General features: G+C 38.8%; 2 protein-coding genes across 8 annotated transcripts in view; both read right to left on the reverse strand.

The window, feature by feature from the left end:
- Positions 1 to 1250: 1250 nt before the first annotated feature.
- On the reverse strand, positions 1251 to 5138 carry LOC128871629 (uncharacterized). The gene has a single exon (XM_054113528.1). The coding sequence runs from the start codon at positions 5136 to 5138 to the stop codon at positions 4023 to 4025; it is 1116 nt and encodes a 371-aa protein (XP_053969503.1). The 3' UTR covers positions 1251 to 4022.
- A 111-nt stretch (positions 5139 to 5249) lies between these two features.
- LOC128871628 (mucin-19) overlaps positions 5250 to 13228 on the reverse strand; it is a 125325-nt gene continuing 117346 nt past the window's right edge. For 4 of the 7 annotated variants that reach the window (XM_054113520.1, XM_054113521.1, XM_054113524.1 and 1 more), the window contains 3 exons: positions 11356 to 11896; positions 10192 to 11086; positions 5256 to 5339 (listed from right to left, as the gene is read on the reverse strand). In XM_054113520.1, the coding sequence (XP_053969495.1) occupies positions 5298 to 5339; positions 10192 to 11086; positions 11356 to 11896 (1478 nt within the window). In that variant the 3' untranslated portion in view covers positions 5256 to 5297. Of the gene's footprint in view, positions 5340 to 10191; positions 11087 to 11355; positions 11897 to 13228 lie in introns of all 7 variants that reach the window. The other 3 variants (XM_054113527.1, XM_054113526.1, XM_054113525.1) reach the window with 3 other exon arrangements.

A 13228-nucleotide genomic window follows, 5' to 3' on the forward strand; every position in this document is an offset into this window, starting at 1 on the left:
TTCATCTCTTTTTCCCGTCTTGCAATGGTATCACAAAGGATGAACCAAACTTCTTTCGTCCAAGTGGGCCCACTCTCTGGGCAACCATCACTACCTAACCTAATCTAACCATTGGCGTTTGCGAACAGGATTATTGTAAAGGACCAATTTTTCATCAACAGTAACGATACTCAAAAAACTTTAATTTCCACTCATTCACTCTCTGCTGAAGGTTGGCGACGGCAGAACCCATTTTCCCAACTTTGAAACCTTTCTCAACTCAACCAGGTGCCTGTGAACTGCTCCATGCGATGCATTTAACCTCTGAGCTATCATATCGACTGTCAAATTTGGCTCAGCTTCCACGAGTTCGAGCAAGGCGTCGGAGCTAAAGACTTCACGTCGCACTTACCACTTCGGAATTTTGAAAACCACTTTTGCGCAGCCCTTACACCCACGGTATCCTCTTCGTGAACAGTGTTTATTTCTGCAGCAGCAGTTGTTGCATTTTTACCACTTTTATTAAAACGTGTTCGAAGATTCCATTTTATATTTTAACAACACGTGCTTCTATCCACGATTAAAAGCACTTGTTGAATGCACAATATATCAAAGAAAATATAAATAGTTCCGTTATATTCCGCGAATAATTTTTGTATGCAAAAATCGTACAAAAGTGAAATTATGGGTAAAATACGCACGAACTTATGGACTGACCTGATATTACTCGTTCTAATTTTTGTCCGTTAGTCTAACGTCATCGTAGAAAAATTGTACGAAACTCTAAGATTTGGCGTTACGAGTGTATTCGGTGAATGCTACTCTATGAATTTGGAATGTACGCTCGGAGCTATTCGAATTGTATGATTACAATGTCTTAGTTTCTACGAAAAACAGTCCACGATGAATTGCGTGATAGGGCTGTTTGCGTTTTCCAGAGCCTTTGGTGTAGCCTGACTGTCACTAAAGACTCCAATCTGTTTCCGCTCCATCTCCTCTCAATTATCCATTCAGCCACTTTCAGAATGGCAAAAATTTACGTTCGGAAAACAGTTGTCATTCTTCCCATAGCTACGCACTAAAGCTGGCAGATTTGTCACAATATTTGCGAAGAGCTTTTTGTTCAAAACCTTGACTAATCAATATTTAGTTATTTTGATGTGAAGTGAAACGAAAGAGGAGTAAGTATGTTGGGAGGAGTTTCTTCTGATGTTTTAAAATGCGATTTTCCAAACTCCGCGAAATAAATCACAAAAACTCAATTTGAAGTGTTTAGCAGTTGTTTGTTTATTAATTTTTCGTTTTTTTAGCACAATTCATTTTTCGTAATTTTATTATATTTCTTCTTGTAATTTCTATATTTATTACTTGTTATGCTATAAACTATATTTACAATGGGTCTATTTATGTAAATCCCTATGATAAGGGTTTATGCGTACAATGCACATATTTATGTACACAAGATTGTGCCTTATTGGGGTATATGTATGTATGTATGTATGTATGTATGCATATGTATATATATATATGTATATGTTTTATTACTAATGAGTACTTCTAGGTATACAGCACTAAGTAATTCAATTTCTTAAAGTACGATGTTGTCGTTGATCTTTTAAGTAAACTAAATGTATAAAAAATAATAAACTATGCAAAAAAATTGTATTTTCCTTTTGCATAATCGTTGAGGTGAAATACTAACTTAGCACTGTTAGCGATATTCTTCGTTGATTATATGATACACTATAATAAACAATTTTGTTGGCTTGCTAAAAATTTAAGTTACATAGATATTTCTTGTTGACTGATCTGCTTTTTTGATAAAAAAGTTCTTTTACTAAAATCCTGGTTAGCAAAGCTCACTTGATGTCTTATTTTTATTAATTAGATTTCATAGTTGCATACAAAATTTTGTTTTTTGACAATTGGCAACTGTGGAACGCATTTCGAAAACTTTTATTTCCGGTTTTTAACTATAAATTTGAAGGCGTTAACAGGTATTTTAAGCCAATTGGATATTTATTGTTTGCAATCGGTGAACTTGGTGGGTTTTCACATCATTTATAATACTTGAATGCATAATTCATTATAAAACAAAAACAAAAACAAAAACAAAAAAAATTAATATCCACTTTTATATTACTTTATCATACATGCCTCTGACTCGGCGTTTTGACTAAATAGTCTTCATCATCAATCATCTACTCAGAAATACATTTGCTATTAATTTTTAAAAGAAATTTGTGAGTTTAGACTTAAAAAAAAATTTTATTTATTTTGGAGCACTTTCTATATATATATAGTGTGAGAACCCCACAAAATGTTTACTGTGTCACAATTTGTATAGTCGAATGGCTGCATTACTTCAAATTTGTTATCTATATAATTTTTATCCTCGAATGCATGCAAATAAATATCCGTAAGTAGCGTTTTCTAGGTTTTTGCGGGGAAAGAAGAAAGCCGCGTTTGGCTAAAGCTTGTGCCATTTGCTGGTATACAATTTGGTTTGATCAAAGGTAGCATTTTTCATTTGTTTTTATTTATTTGAGGGTTAGGAGGATGTGTTTAGTAACGCGATTGCGTTAACCGCTTTATGCTGCTGATGAAGTTCTTCAGATTTTTCATATCAAGGCCTGCTATATCAGCAGGCGTAGCAAAGATGTGAGAGCCAAGATGCTTTAATCTTAGTCCCGCAAGAGTGGGGCATCTAAGAAGAAGTTGCTGAGATGATTCCACCTCATATTTCATATAGCTGACGCAGAAAGGACGCGAAGTAGTTCCAAGTCTCATAGCATGCATACCTCGCGGAAAGTGTGCTGTGAGGACACCCACAAAATTTGAGAACTGAAGTTCGCTCGAGCGCCTACGATCCATCCGTGGTCAGAAGAATTTCACGACTTTATAAGTCGCCCAGCACTCGCTGAGTTGGCACGAAGCTCATCTTTCTAGAAGCAGTCCACAGGTATACAAGGGTATCCCAATCCGCTCCCTTCGCGGGAAAATCACCCACACACCGCTTGTCTGACCAGCTCATCCGTCTCACAGTTTCCTGCAATGGTCGCTGTGACCAGGAACCCAGCTGAGCCTTATGTCAAAGAATTCGGATGCAATCGAAAGTGAAGCCATGCATTCCCTGGCCAGTTTCGAATGCACCATAATAGAGCCTAGAGTCCTAATTGCCGCTTGGCTATCGGAGTAAATATTTACCTTCTTAGCAGTTATTACGCAAGAAAGTAGCCAGTCAGCTGCTTCTTTAATTGCGGCTACCTCTGCTTGGAACACACTGCAGTGGTTCGGTAAACTGAATTTGAGTCTGATGGGGAGCTTCTCGCAGAATACTCCTTCGCCAACTTTTTCTTCCAACTTCGATCCATCTGTGAACTGGTTCACTAGACGCTGTCTCCAAGTGTAGACCCCCGTCCACTCCTCCCTTGATGGAATGTGAGTGGAGAATGTTCCGCCTGGACTAAGCGAGGGTGTACACTGATCCATCGACAGGCGGATGCATGGGCAAGCATTTTTGTAACCCATTCAATTTTAGTATAAAAAATGTTAGTTTCAAGTGACTACAAAATACCGTTAATTATTAAAATTATTCACTGAGATGACACGCTTTTTCTCCCATACAGAGTACAGGCTCGCATTTACTGCATTAAAATGCAATGGACTGTACAACTGCATACGCAGAAAAATTCTAAAAATTCTGGTTAGAAAGTTGATAGTCTTGAGGAAATTAAAAAAAAATTTGAAACTTTGCATTATTTTGTTGTAGCATTAACTATATAGATACATAAATTTTTGAATTGACAATAGTGGTTAGGGCCAATAAAGTCAGTAGACAATTTATTTTTATATGTAAAATACAAAATCACATTTTTCGTGTATGAAATAAAATATGCATGAAATATGGTCCTCACCGAAAGCAAAGTGCAGTTTCTATCATTATTAGCATAGTATATGTACAAATTTTTATGGCCAAACACCAATACATACATACATGGGGTATTTAGGAAAATACTTCGTTAATTAATTTCGTTTCGTGCTTATCTTTTATTTAAGAGTGAGTTGATGGAGAAATTCGAATTGAATTTCACATTCACATTAACATTCGGTTCATCGACTGGTATTGGTTGACGATGATGTTGTTGCTGTTGTGAAACATGCTCATTTCCTCGTTGCTGTAGCACTTTTTGTCGTTCATGTAATGCTACCATTTCCTCACTATCTATTGTTGTTGCCGCCAATGTCTTACTCATGCCCATAGTCGGTGCTAAATTGACTGATTTCAGCTTGTGACGCGGCTTGCGTAAAAATTTTGTTGAAATCGTAAATTTACCCGGTTTGCTTGGAGACTTTGCAGCGATTGCATTTGTTGTTACTGTTGTTGTTGACATTGTTGCAGCAGTGGCGATTGCTACAGGTGCTACTGCTGTTGTGGTTGGAAAGATAGTTACTGCAACCTGATCACGTGTCGCAAATTCATTCTCAACACAACTTGAGATACGACTTAGATTTGTTTCACCTACCGGCAGATGCTTCCCCATGCGCTGTACTTTTTCATCTAATTGTCGCAACATTTCTTGTTGTTGTGGTTGTGTGGCGCAACATATTGCTGACGACTTTTGTCTGCGCCGCTCTTGTGTATCGAAACAATTGAGAAAATTCTGTACATGCATCAAATTATCATTGCCGCCAGCCAGTTTGCGTTGCAACTCCACACCCTCACACTCATTGGCATCCTCCTCGTCTGCTTCCGCCTCATAATCTAACGAACGATAAGATGAAGAAAGTGTCGACGACAGACTGCTGCTGCTACCACTGTGGCTGCGACTGCGACTGCGAGCGCAACTGCGATTCCTCTGCTCGTACACCGCGTTACTGCCGCTGTTGAGCGCGTAAATGTTGCTAGATGCACTGCTGGTTGCAGCTGTTGCTGGTGTTGCAGGTGCAGCAGCTGCAACTGTAGTTTGTTCACCATCGGAGGACAGTTGAATCGTCTCTTTGTCGGATTCAAGTTTTTGATGTTGTTGCTTTTGCGTTGTTTTGCGTGTGTCATTTTGTTTCTGCTGCAGTTGCTGCGGTCGCTGCATTTGTGTTTTGTGCTGCAGTTTTGGTTCTTGGTGTTGTTGTTTTTGCGTTGTATGAGCTGCTGTATGCATTGTTGCCGTTTCAGGCGCTTTTCGCACTTTTGCTTTTTGCGACTGTTTTACTTTTTTTAACGGTCGTTTTTCTGGTTGTTGTTGCTGGCCCACGGGTTGTTCCTGCTGTGGTTGTGGCTGGCGGCTAGGGCGAAATGCCAATAAAGCTGCTGTCGATTTTCAGCTGGGCTTTACTAGGTTATCGTCGCGTCTTAGCTGCGACTGTCGTTCGCAAATTGACGGTCGATGTGACGATTCGGAAGTGGGACGAAAAGTAAATAAAGTGTTAAAAAATTATGCAACGAACATTTGATTTGAAACATAAGCCAACATTGAACAATGATGTGTTTTTATTGATTTTGGTGATTGGTGAATGATGTGGCCTGATGAGAATTTTCAAAATTTTTACAAGCAATCAATAATTATTTCAATTTTTTGCTCTGCACATACACAAATATCTTAACAACAATTTTGATTACTTCTAAAAATACTTTTCTGCAAATTTGTTCGAAATAGGGAGTGAATAGAGGTACATATATATTTATGGGGGGTCAAATTAGTACATTCAGTTTAACTTTAAATTCCAATTTGTTTTTTTTTTTAGATGATTATGATGATGATCGTGACTGCAATGTGTTTGTTGTTATTGTTTAAAAAAATAGTTTTACTATTATACTTTGTAAACAAGTTAGAAAAAAAAATAAAGAACAAATTTTTTAGTGAGCTTTGAATTTAGCTCTGCTTATCAATTAAATTAAGTTCAAATGTCCACTTTCGCAGTTTTAAAATAGTTTTAAATTCACGACAGTTAATCACGCACTAAAACCGGGCGCTTAATTCCATAAAAATTTTTATGCTAGATGTAGACATTCAGGAAAGATATTTTTCTGTCTGAGCTTATCTTATAATATTTGGGTATTTCACTCATTCTATATTAAAAAGCGAAACATAGCTTAAATAAATTTTTCTCCAACCGAAATATATTTTTCAAGGAAACAGAAATTCTTGATGAATCATCAAAACTAATATCACTGCAAGTAAAAGGAAAAATTTTCAACATTCCAACGCATAAAATAATTGACAATTGACAGACTTCCTGTCAAAACTTCCAGCGGGGAAAAGCTGTCACTATCAAAATAACAGACAATAACAGAAAAAATCCTACAAGATGTGGTAAATTGTAACCAGTGTTGCCGTTTTGCTTATTAATTTTTTTTCACATATCACAACTATAGTTTGAGGAAAAAGAAATCCATTATTTTTGTGTAAAATTTTTGGGCAAATGGCTCAAAACTGTTTTATGGTCGATCTTTAGCCACTGGGCTACGACGAGCTGATGCCACGACTACTAGCATGCCGGCCAACTGCGATTATTTCTGTGATTTTATCGAAGTTTCCGATATTCTTGACATTTTTTTTCAATATTAAAAATGCCTAAACGGAATCGACGAAACATAAATTGCACGTAATTAACTGTTATGGCATCGGCACCATAAACACCATTAACAGTTTCAGCGGCCTAGATTGCATTTTCAAAGAAACACTGTAAAATATACCGAGTTTTCTCTTTGTAGACTTCCACTGTTCATCATCATCTTGGCGTTACAGTCCAGGGTGCACCCTTGCTTCCTCTACAATACGCCTACATTCTTCTTGTTGTGAGATTCTCATCTTTCGTATATCGTCTTCTACGTCTTGCAACCATCGTCTCCTTGGCCGGTCTCTCCTTCTTGCTCCTTCAGAGTTTGCTTCAAATACTTTTTTGGTCTATCTTTCGCTGCTCATTGCTGCACACGTGCCCATACCACCGTAATATTTGGGACTTTATAAACCGCGTTACATTTCCTCCAGCGATTAAAACACTGAGCTCGTGGTTATACCGTATACAGAATGTACCGTCTTCTAATCGTACAGTGCCGAATATTCTTCTAAGCATTTTTCTTTCAAATCGCATCACTTAATTCACATCATTAACTTTATGGACCCATGTTTCACAGCCGTAGGTGAGAACCGGTCTTATTATAGTTTTGTACATCTGTAGCTTTTGTTCCTTTGATATCAATGAAGACTTCATAAGTTTGATATGGCCAAAATACGCTCTCTTAGCTGCCTGAATACGGTCTTGTATAGATAAGGACATATCCTTATTTATGCTGAGTACTACGCCTAAGTATATGAACTCTTGCATAAACTCAAAAGCGTAACTTCCGATTCTGATGTGACTATCAAGAAAGGATCGTGTCATGTACTTCCACTTTTCTTCATTTATATTGAGGCCCGCTGGTTTTTTTTTTTTTTTTTGTGTTTTAGACGGGCTAGTATACTGGGGCGCGCAGCCCTTGGTCGGGAAAAACCCGAGTCATTCCGGTACGTAGAACCGGCTGCCGCTGGTCTTGTAGCTTGCACTAAATGCATGAAAACGTTCTGAAGAGCCTCCCTATTTCTCGCAGGAATCACAATGTGGTCAGTGTATACGCATATTTGTGTCGATTTATAAAATATTGTGCCACCTTGAGCTATTTCGTTTATTGCTGAATGCAGTGTTAAATTAAATAAAAGCGTTAATATTTAGTGATTCACCTAGCCTCACGGCGGATTTCCTTTCTCGTCAGATATTTCGCCATTCATTATTACTTTAGCTTTCGAGTGTATAAGAGTCATATTGATCAGAACTTTTAGGTGATGGTCGACATATTTTCTGTTGACTGTCTATAAAGAGCGAGTGCAAATTAATGCTGATCTCATAACATTTTTCGAATATCTGCGACATGATAAAGCATTGATCTGTTGGCGAGCGTCCGATTCTAAATCCACATTGACAACCTCCCACCATCTCTTCTGCATACACATTTAGTTTCTCATACAGTATGTTTGATAGAATTTTGCAGCTCACTTTGAGAAGAGCTTTCGTTCTAAAATTTACACAATTTAATGTGTCCCCTTTTTTATAAATTGGGTCTATTAGGCTTGTAGACCATTCTTCAGGTATGTTTTCTGTTCTCCAAATTATAAGTATTATTTCATGTATCTGTCTTATCAACTCCTCTCCGCCATATTTTATGAGCTCTGCAATTATATGGTCTTCACCACCAGACTTGTAGTTTTTCAGCTTCTTTCATTGTTTACAGGGTGTTCACAACTGAATGGAACAAACAAAAAACAGCAAAATAATTTTTTAATGTGAAATGTCACATTGACAACGAGCATAAGCATTAAATTGTATGACCGATACTTCACGAGATATCGATGTCTATAGCCATCTACCGAAAAGCAATGGATTTCTTTTTCTCCAAACTAATAATTTGGTTATCAAAATTAATTACCCATCATCCGAAGTTTTATAATTTTTGCAAATAGCAATCACATTTGACACTTGCGAACTAGACAGTTGCAGTATACACACAGATAAAGTTCAAAATAAAGATATCAAAATCATCACTCAAAATCATTTTTTTATTTAGCAAAAAAGTTATGCAAAAATAAAATTGGATGATTAATTTTGCGTCACCTTGCATTTCTAAAATGGTTACTTTTTAATGAAACTTCATTTTTATGAATTGTTCACTTGAATTGTTAGACTGCATAGACCCAATAGGCCATTTTAACTTTACACTGTGGCAACATTTGTGTACTGTCAGTTGGATCGTATGTATTGGGAACATTGCAAATACGAAAAAACGAAGTGAAGGACAATTTTTTTGAATCTGAAACGAAATTTAACGGCTGAAATGGATAGGTGCAGAATCAAGGTGCATTCTTTAAAGGTCGTGACACTAGACGACAACAATACTGTTCTGTACGTTTGATTGTAAAGCAAAGTATTGAGAAACTAGAAAATAAATACTGAATTCGCCTTATTTTATTCTGAGCTGACCTCCACACGAACACGGCGAAAGAAAAAAAAAAACAATTCAGCTGATTTACCAACACCACCTTTAATATATTCGCCTTGTGCAGAACCAAATTTTTTGGATCGTACGAACATTAAAACTTTGAAAAGAAAGAAATAAAGATAAAAACTTTTCAAGACAAAAAGTTTGAAAGGAACTGTTAAAAAGTAATTTTGTGGGTGAAATATGGACCCCTGGAGAATGCGTTCAATTTTGAATTTTGCTCCAGCCAATAATCCATACTAGGTTGTTCAATAAGTTTTGTGGTTTGATAAGAGAGGGCGATGCTGTGAGCCAAGTTTTAAGTTGGTACTCTCTTCGTAGCGTTTTTGTGTGAAGCTTCGTTTCAATCTGTCAATTCATTCTTTGTTTACAAATCATTTAGCATCGATGTGTCACAGTATTTTCTACAATGGAAAAAATAAAGTATCGTGCATTGATGGAATTTCTATTTTTGGAAGCTTTAAAAGCAAAGGAAATTTATGCAGGAATGTTGAAAGTGTATAAAGACTTTTCGACATCAATTAGAGTACAGTAGAAAATTTAAATTCTCATATGAATGCTTATAAGCGTGCCCATGGAGCACATTTAAATGGTGTAATTTTTCACACATAAATGCGAAGAGCCAAATTTTGAATAGAAATAGCCAGACCTGAAAGAATCAAAATTTTTATATGTTTTACTTTAAAACAACATCTAGGCACGTCCTTTGAAAGACCCTTTTTATGCGAATCTAAATAAAATGTCAAATTCTGAACGAAAATTTGACTCTTCGATAAGAATATAGGACATTAAAATATTCAAGCATCACACAATAGCACCGAAGGCCCTAGTAGCCAGTGTCCGAATTAAGTTAGGGTTATATTGTATATATCTCCTATAAATATATTAATAATAATAATAAATTATATCAATACTGTGGTAATTAAAGCCTATAAATTATACTTTTTTGGCTCAAATAATCTTTCCCGATTTCGCCGTCTACACTGATTCAATAATTAAAAATTTCAATACAAAAAATAACAACAAACACTTAAATGTTAATGCTAAAGTTAATGAGTTGTTTCGTCTGTTTAAAAACAATTAATATTTGAATGCTGAATAATCGAATAGTATTAATTAGTTTTTGAACGTTTTTAGAACATTTAACATTTATTTAATAAGCCATCACGCCACACCACTACTACCTGATGATGAGTATAGAGCGAGTGAGGAGTATACGCGGAGGAGGACGTGGGGTGGCTGCTATCCGATGTGAGTAATGTGGTATTACCACCACCACCACCACCACCATCACCACCACCACCACCACTACCAATACCGATGGCATGGATTGTTGTTGTTGTAGTTGTTGACCCACCTCGTGAAGCGGCGGCGTTGCTGCTGTTATTCGAATTGTTGTTGTTGCTGGCATGAGCGCCAACCATGCCAATGCCGCCATTGCCACCGACACCGACACCGACGCCGACACCCCCGCCTATACGTACTGCCGAAAGTGGATGCGGTTCAACACCGATGCCGGCGCTAACGTTAACCGCAACAGAGGGATGCGTTTGGTGTGCGTGATGAGGATGAGTAGCGTGCGTGTGCACGTGCGGGTGTGTATGCGTGTGTGCCAGATGCAGCGGATGAGCGGCGTGCAAGTGTGTATGAGCGGGCTGTTGTTGTTGTTGTTGCTGTTGCTGTTGCTGCTGATGATGATGCATGGCCGCTGCAGCAGCCGCACTTTGTACGATATGTTGATGTTGTTGTTGTTGCGCAACGGCGAGTGACATCTGGTGATGTTGGTGCTGTTGTTGTTGCTGTTGCTGATGCAACGATTGCATGTGCTGCTGATGCTGCTGCTGCTGTTGTTGCTGTTGTTGTTGTTGTGCGAGCCGATTGGCAGTCATTGTGGACATACCAACAGCAGCTGCGGCTGAGGCGCCGGTCGTTTGCGCCGTCGTATGCATGTTGCTGAGTCCATCGAGACTATTCGGATGCATTGTTGCTAACGATGTTGCTGGTAAGTTGCCGGCCATGCTGGTTGCAATCGAAGGCATGGCTGAGGAATTTACGTAACTGGTCGTGGAATGCCTGCTAGCGCAACCAACAAATGAAGTGCATATGCACGCATACACAAAATAAAGCACACGGAAAAGGTGCAACGGCACAAACACAGTAGGCGAGCGATATGATGTGAGGTGAGCAACGAACGGGTGACGGAGCAAGTGACGAGCGGTAATGAAAAAACAATAAATTAAAAATTAACAAAAAAATGTTGTGAACATTTGTGGAGCATAAGAAAACATCAAAATCTAGCTGCCAGCAGCTGTTAAAATGTTTACTCTTAACTAGACACAACTTACCTCAAGCCAATAGATGGCCCAACGCCACTGCCGCTGACGCCGCCTGCGCCAATGAGCGACCCTGTTGACGCCGCACCAGCGCTTGCCTGCCGAAAATCGATGCCATTCTCCAAAGCAAGTGGTTGTTGTTGTTGTTGCTGAACACCAGCACTACCACTAGTATTTAGCCTCGTGTTCGTTGTACCGCCGCCACAGCCCGTTGCTGCCGTTGTAGTTGTATTGGGCAAACGCGCATTTACTGTCAGCGCTGAGAGCGATGTGGTCACTGCGGTGGCGAGCGAAGCTGCAGCGGCAGTTACCACAGTTGTTAGCGCAGCGCCGGCATTACCTGTGCCACCGACACCAGCGGCACCACCGCCGCCAGCACCCTGATTGTTCCCACCAAGCGCATTCACCGCCGCAGTAGTTGTTGCTATCGCTGCTGCTGCGCAAGCAGCTGCTATTGCAGAGTTCGTAGTGGCTGAGCCTGCAGCCGTCGTTGTTGTGGTTGTCGAAAGGGTAGCAACACTGGTGAATACCGCTGTCGATGATACGGCCGTGGCTGTAACATCGTTAGGTGCAGTTCAAACTTTTTTGTATTTTTTTTTTAAGGAAAAGCTATAGATTTTTTATATGAAGCGAGAAAGAATCTTCTGCGCCCTCAGTGAATTGAAAAGATGGATGGATTTGGGGGACAAACTTTCAAAACAAACTAGGGTTTTTTTTATGTAAAAAATCAGTCGCAAGAGTGAAAGAATAACTGGTTTTACGCTTGAAGAATAATATTTTTTATCAGTTGAAAACAAAACTCACAACCCAACAAAGCACGTTGTTCTTATGAGGTTTCATTGCCTTGGTATGCAAGTCGAAGCGGGCCATCTACTAGCTTAGTCATTTTATAATGGGTGTGCCATTAAGACCGCGTCTTTTTCTTACTCTCGTTTGACAGATGTCAGGTGTGAATATTGAGGCTTGTGAAAATTCCGGAAACGGTGCGAAAAATTTGATTTGGGGCAACAGTGGTGCGAATTAGCTAGTAAGATGATTCAATTAGGCGCCGTGGAATTTTTTTGTAAGTGCTTTTTTTAACTAAGGGGAATTTGCTAATCATCTAAGTGCAATTCTTACACTGAAAGTCGAAATTCGATGTGTCATTCACGAAATTGGTCCTGTACTATCCTGCATTGAAAATAAATGAAACAGTGATAGAACTAAAGGAAGAGGTCAAATATCTATGTTTAACCTTAGATAAAAAACTCACTTGGGAATCACATATAAATAATATAACAAAAAAAGTCACGAAATCCTTGTGGACAACCAAACAACTACTAGGGAGATCCTGGGGCCCTAGCCCTAGTATGGCCCTCTGGATATACACCCAAATGGTTAGACCAATCATACTGTATGGGGAACTAGTATGGTGGAGCAAATCTATCCAACAAACAGCGATAACCAAACTGAGAAAAGTACAAAGGCTTGCTAGCCTATGCATCACAGGGGCTATGAGAACTACCCCAACAGCTGTCATGGAAGCACTCCTTAATCTCCCACCACTTCATATAGCAATCCAAGAGGAAGCAGCTACGCAAGCGCTCATGCTACACATGAAAGAAAATTTCAAATTGGGCAACCTCATCGGTCACCTAAATATCCTAAATAAAATCAAAAACACCATAAGCATGGCTCAAGTTTCAGACCACATTGACCCAACCCTCTGTTTCACAAAAGGATACACAGTTAGCTTTCCTGAGAGGATCGAGTGGAAAACAAACCCGAAATGGATGAATGATGATTCACAAAAATGGTACACTGGTGGATCAAAAACACCTTATGGTATAGGAGCAGGAGTAGTGGGGCCCAGAATCCACAAATCATGCACTCTCACCAGGGACAC

Source organism: Anastrepha ludens, chromosome 2, assembly GCF_028408465.1.
Source record: "Anastrepha ludens isolate Willacy chromosome 2, idAnaLude1.1, whole genome shotgun sequence".
Classification (NCBI taxonomy): Eukaryota; Metazoa; Arthropoda; class Insecta; order Diptera; family Tephritidae; genus Anastrepha; species Anastrepha ludens.

Bases quoted from the DNA above. Each gene is read 5' to 3' on its own strand.
- LOC128871629 (XM_054113528.1), bottom strand. From the start codon at position 5,138: ATGCATACAGCAGCTCATACAACGCAAAAACAACAACACCAAGAACCA.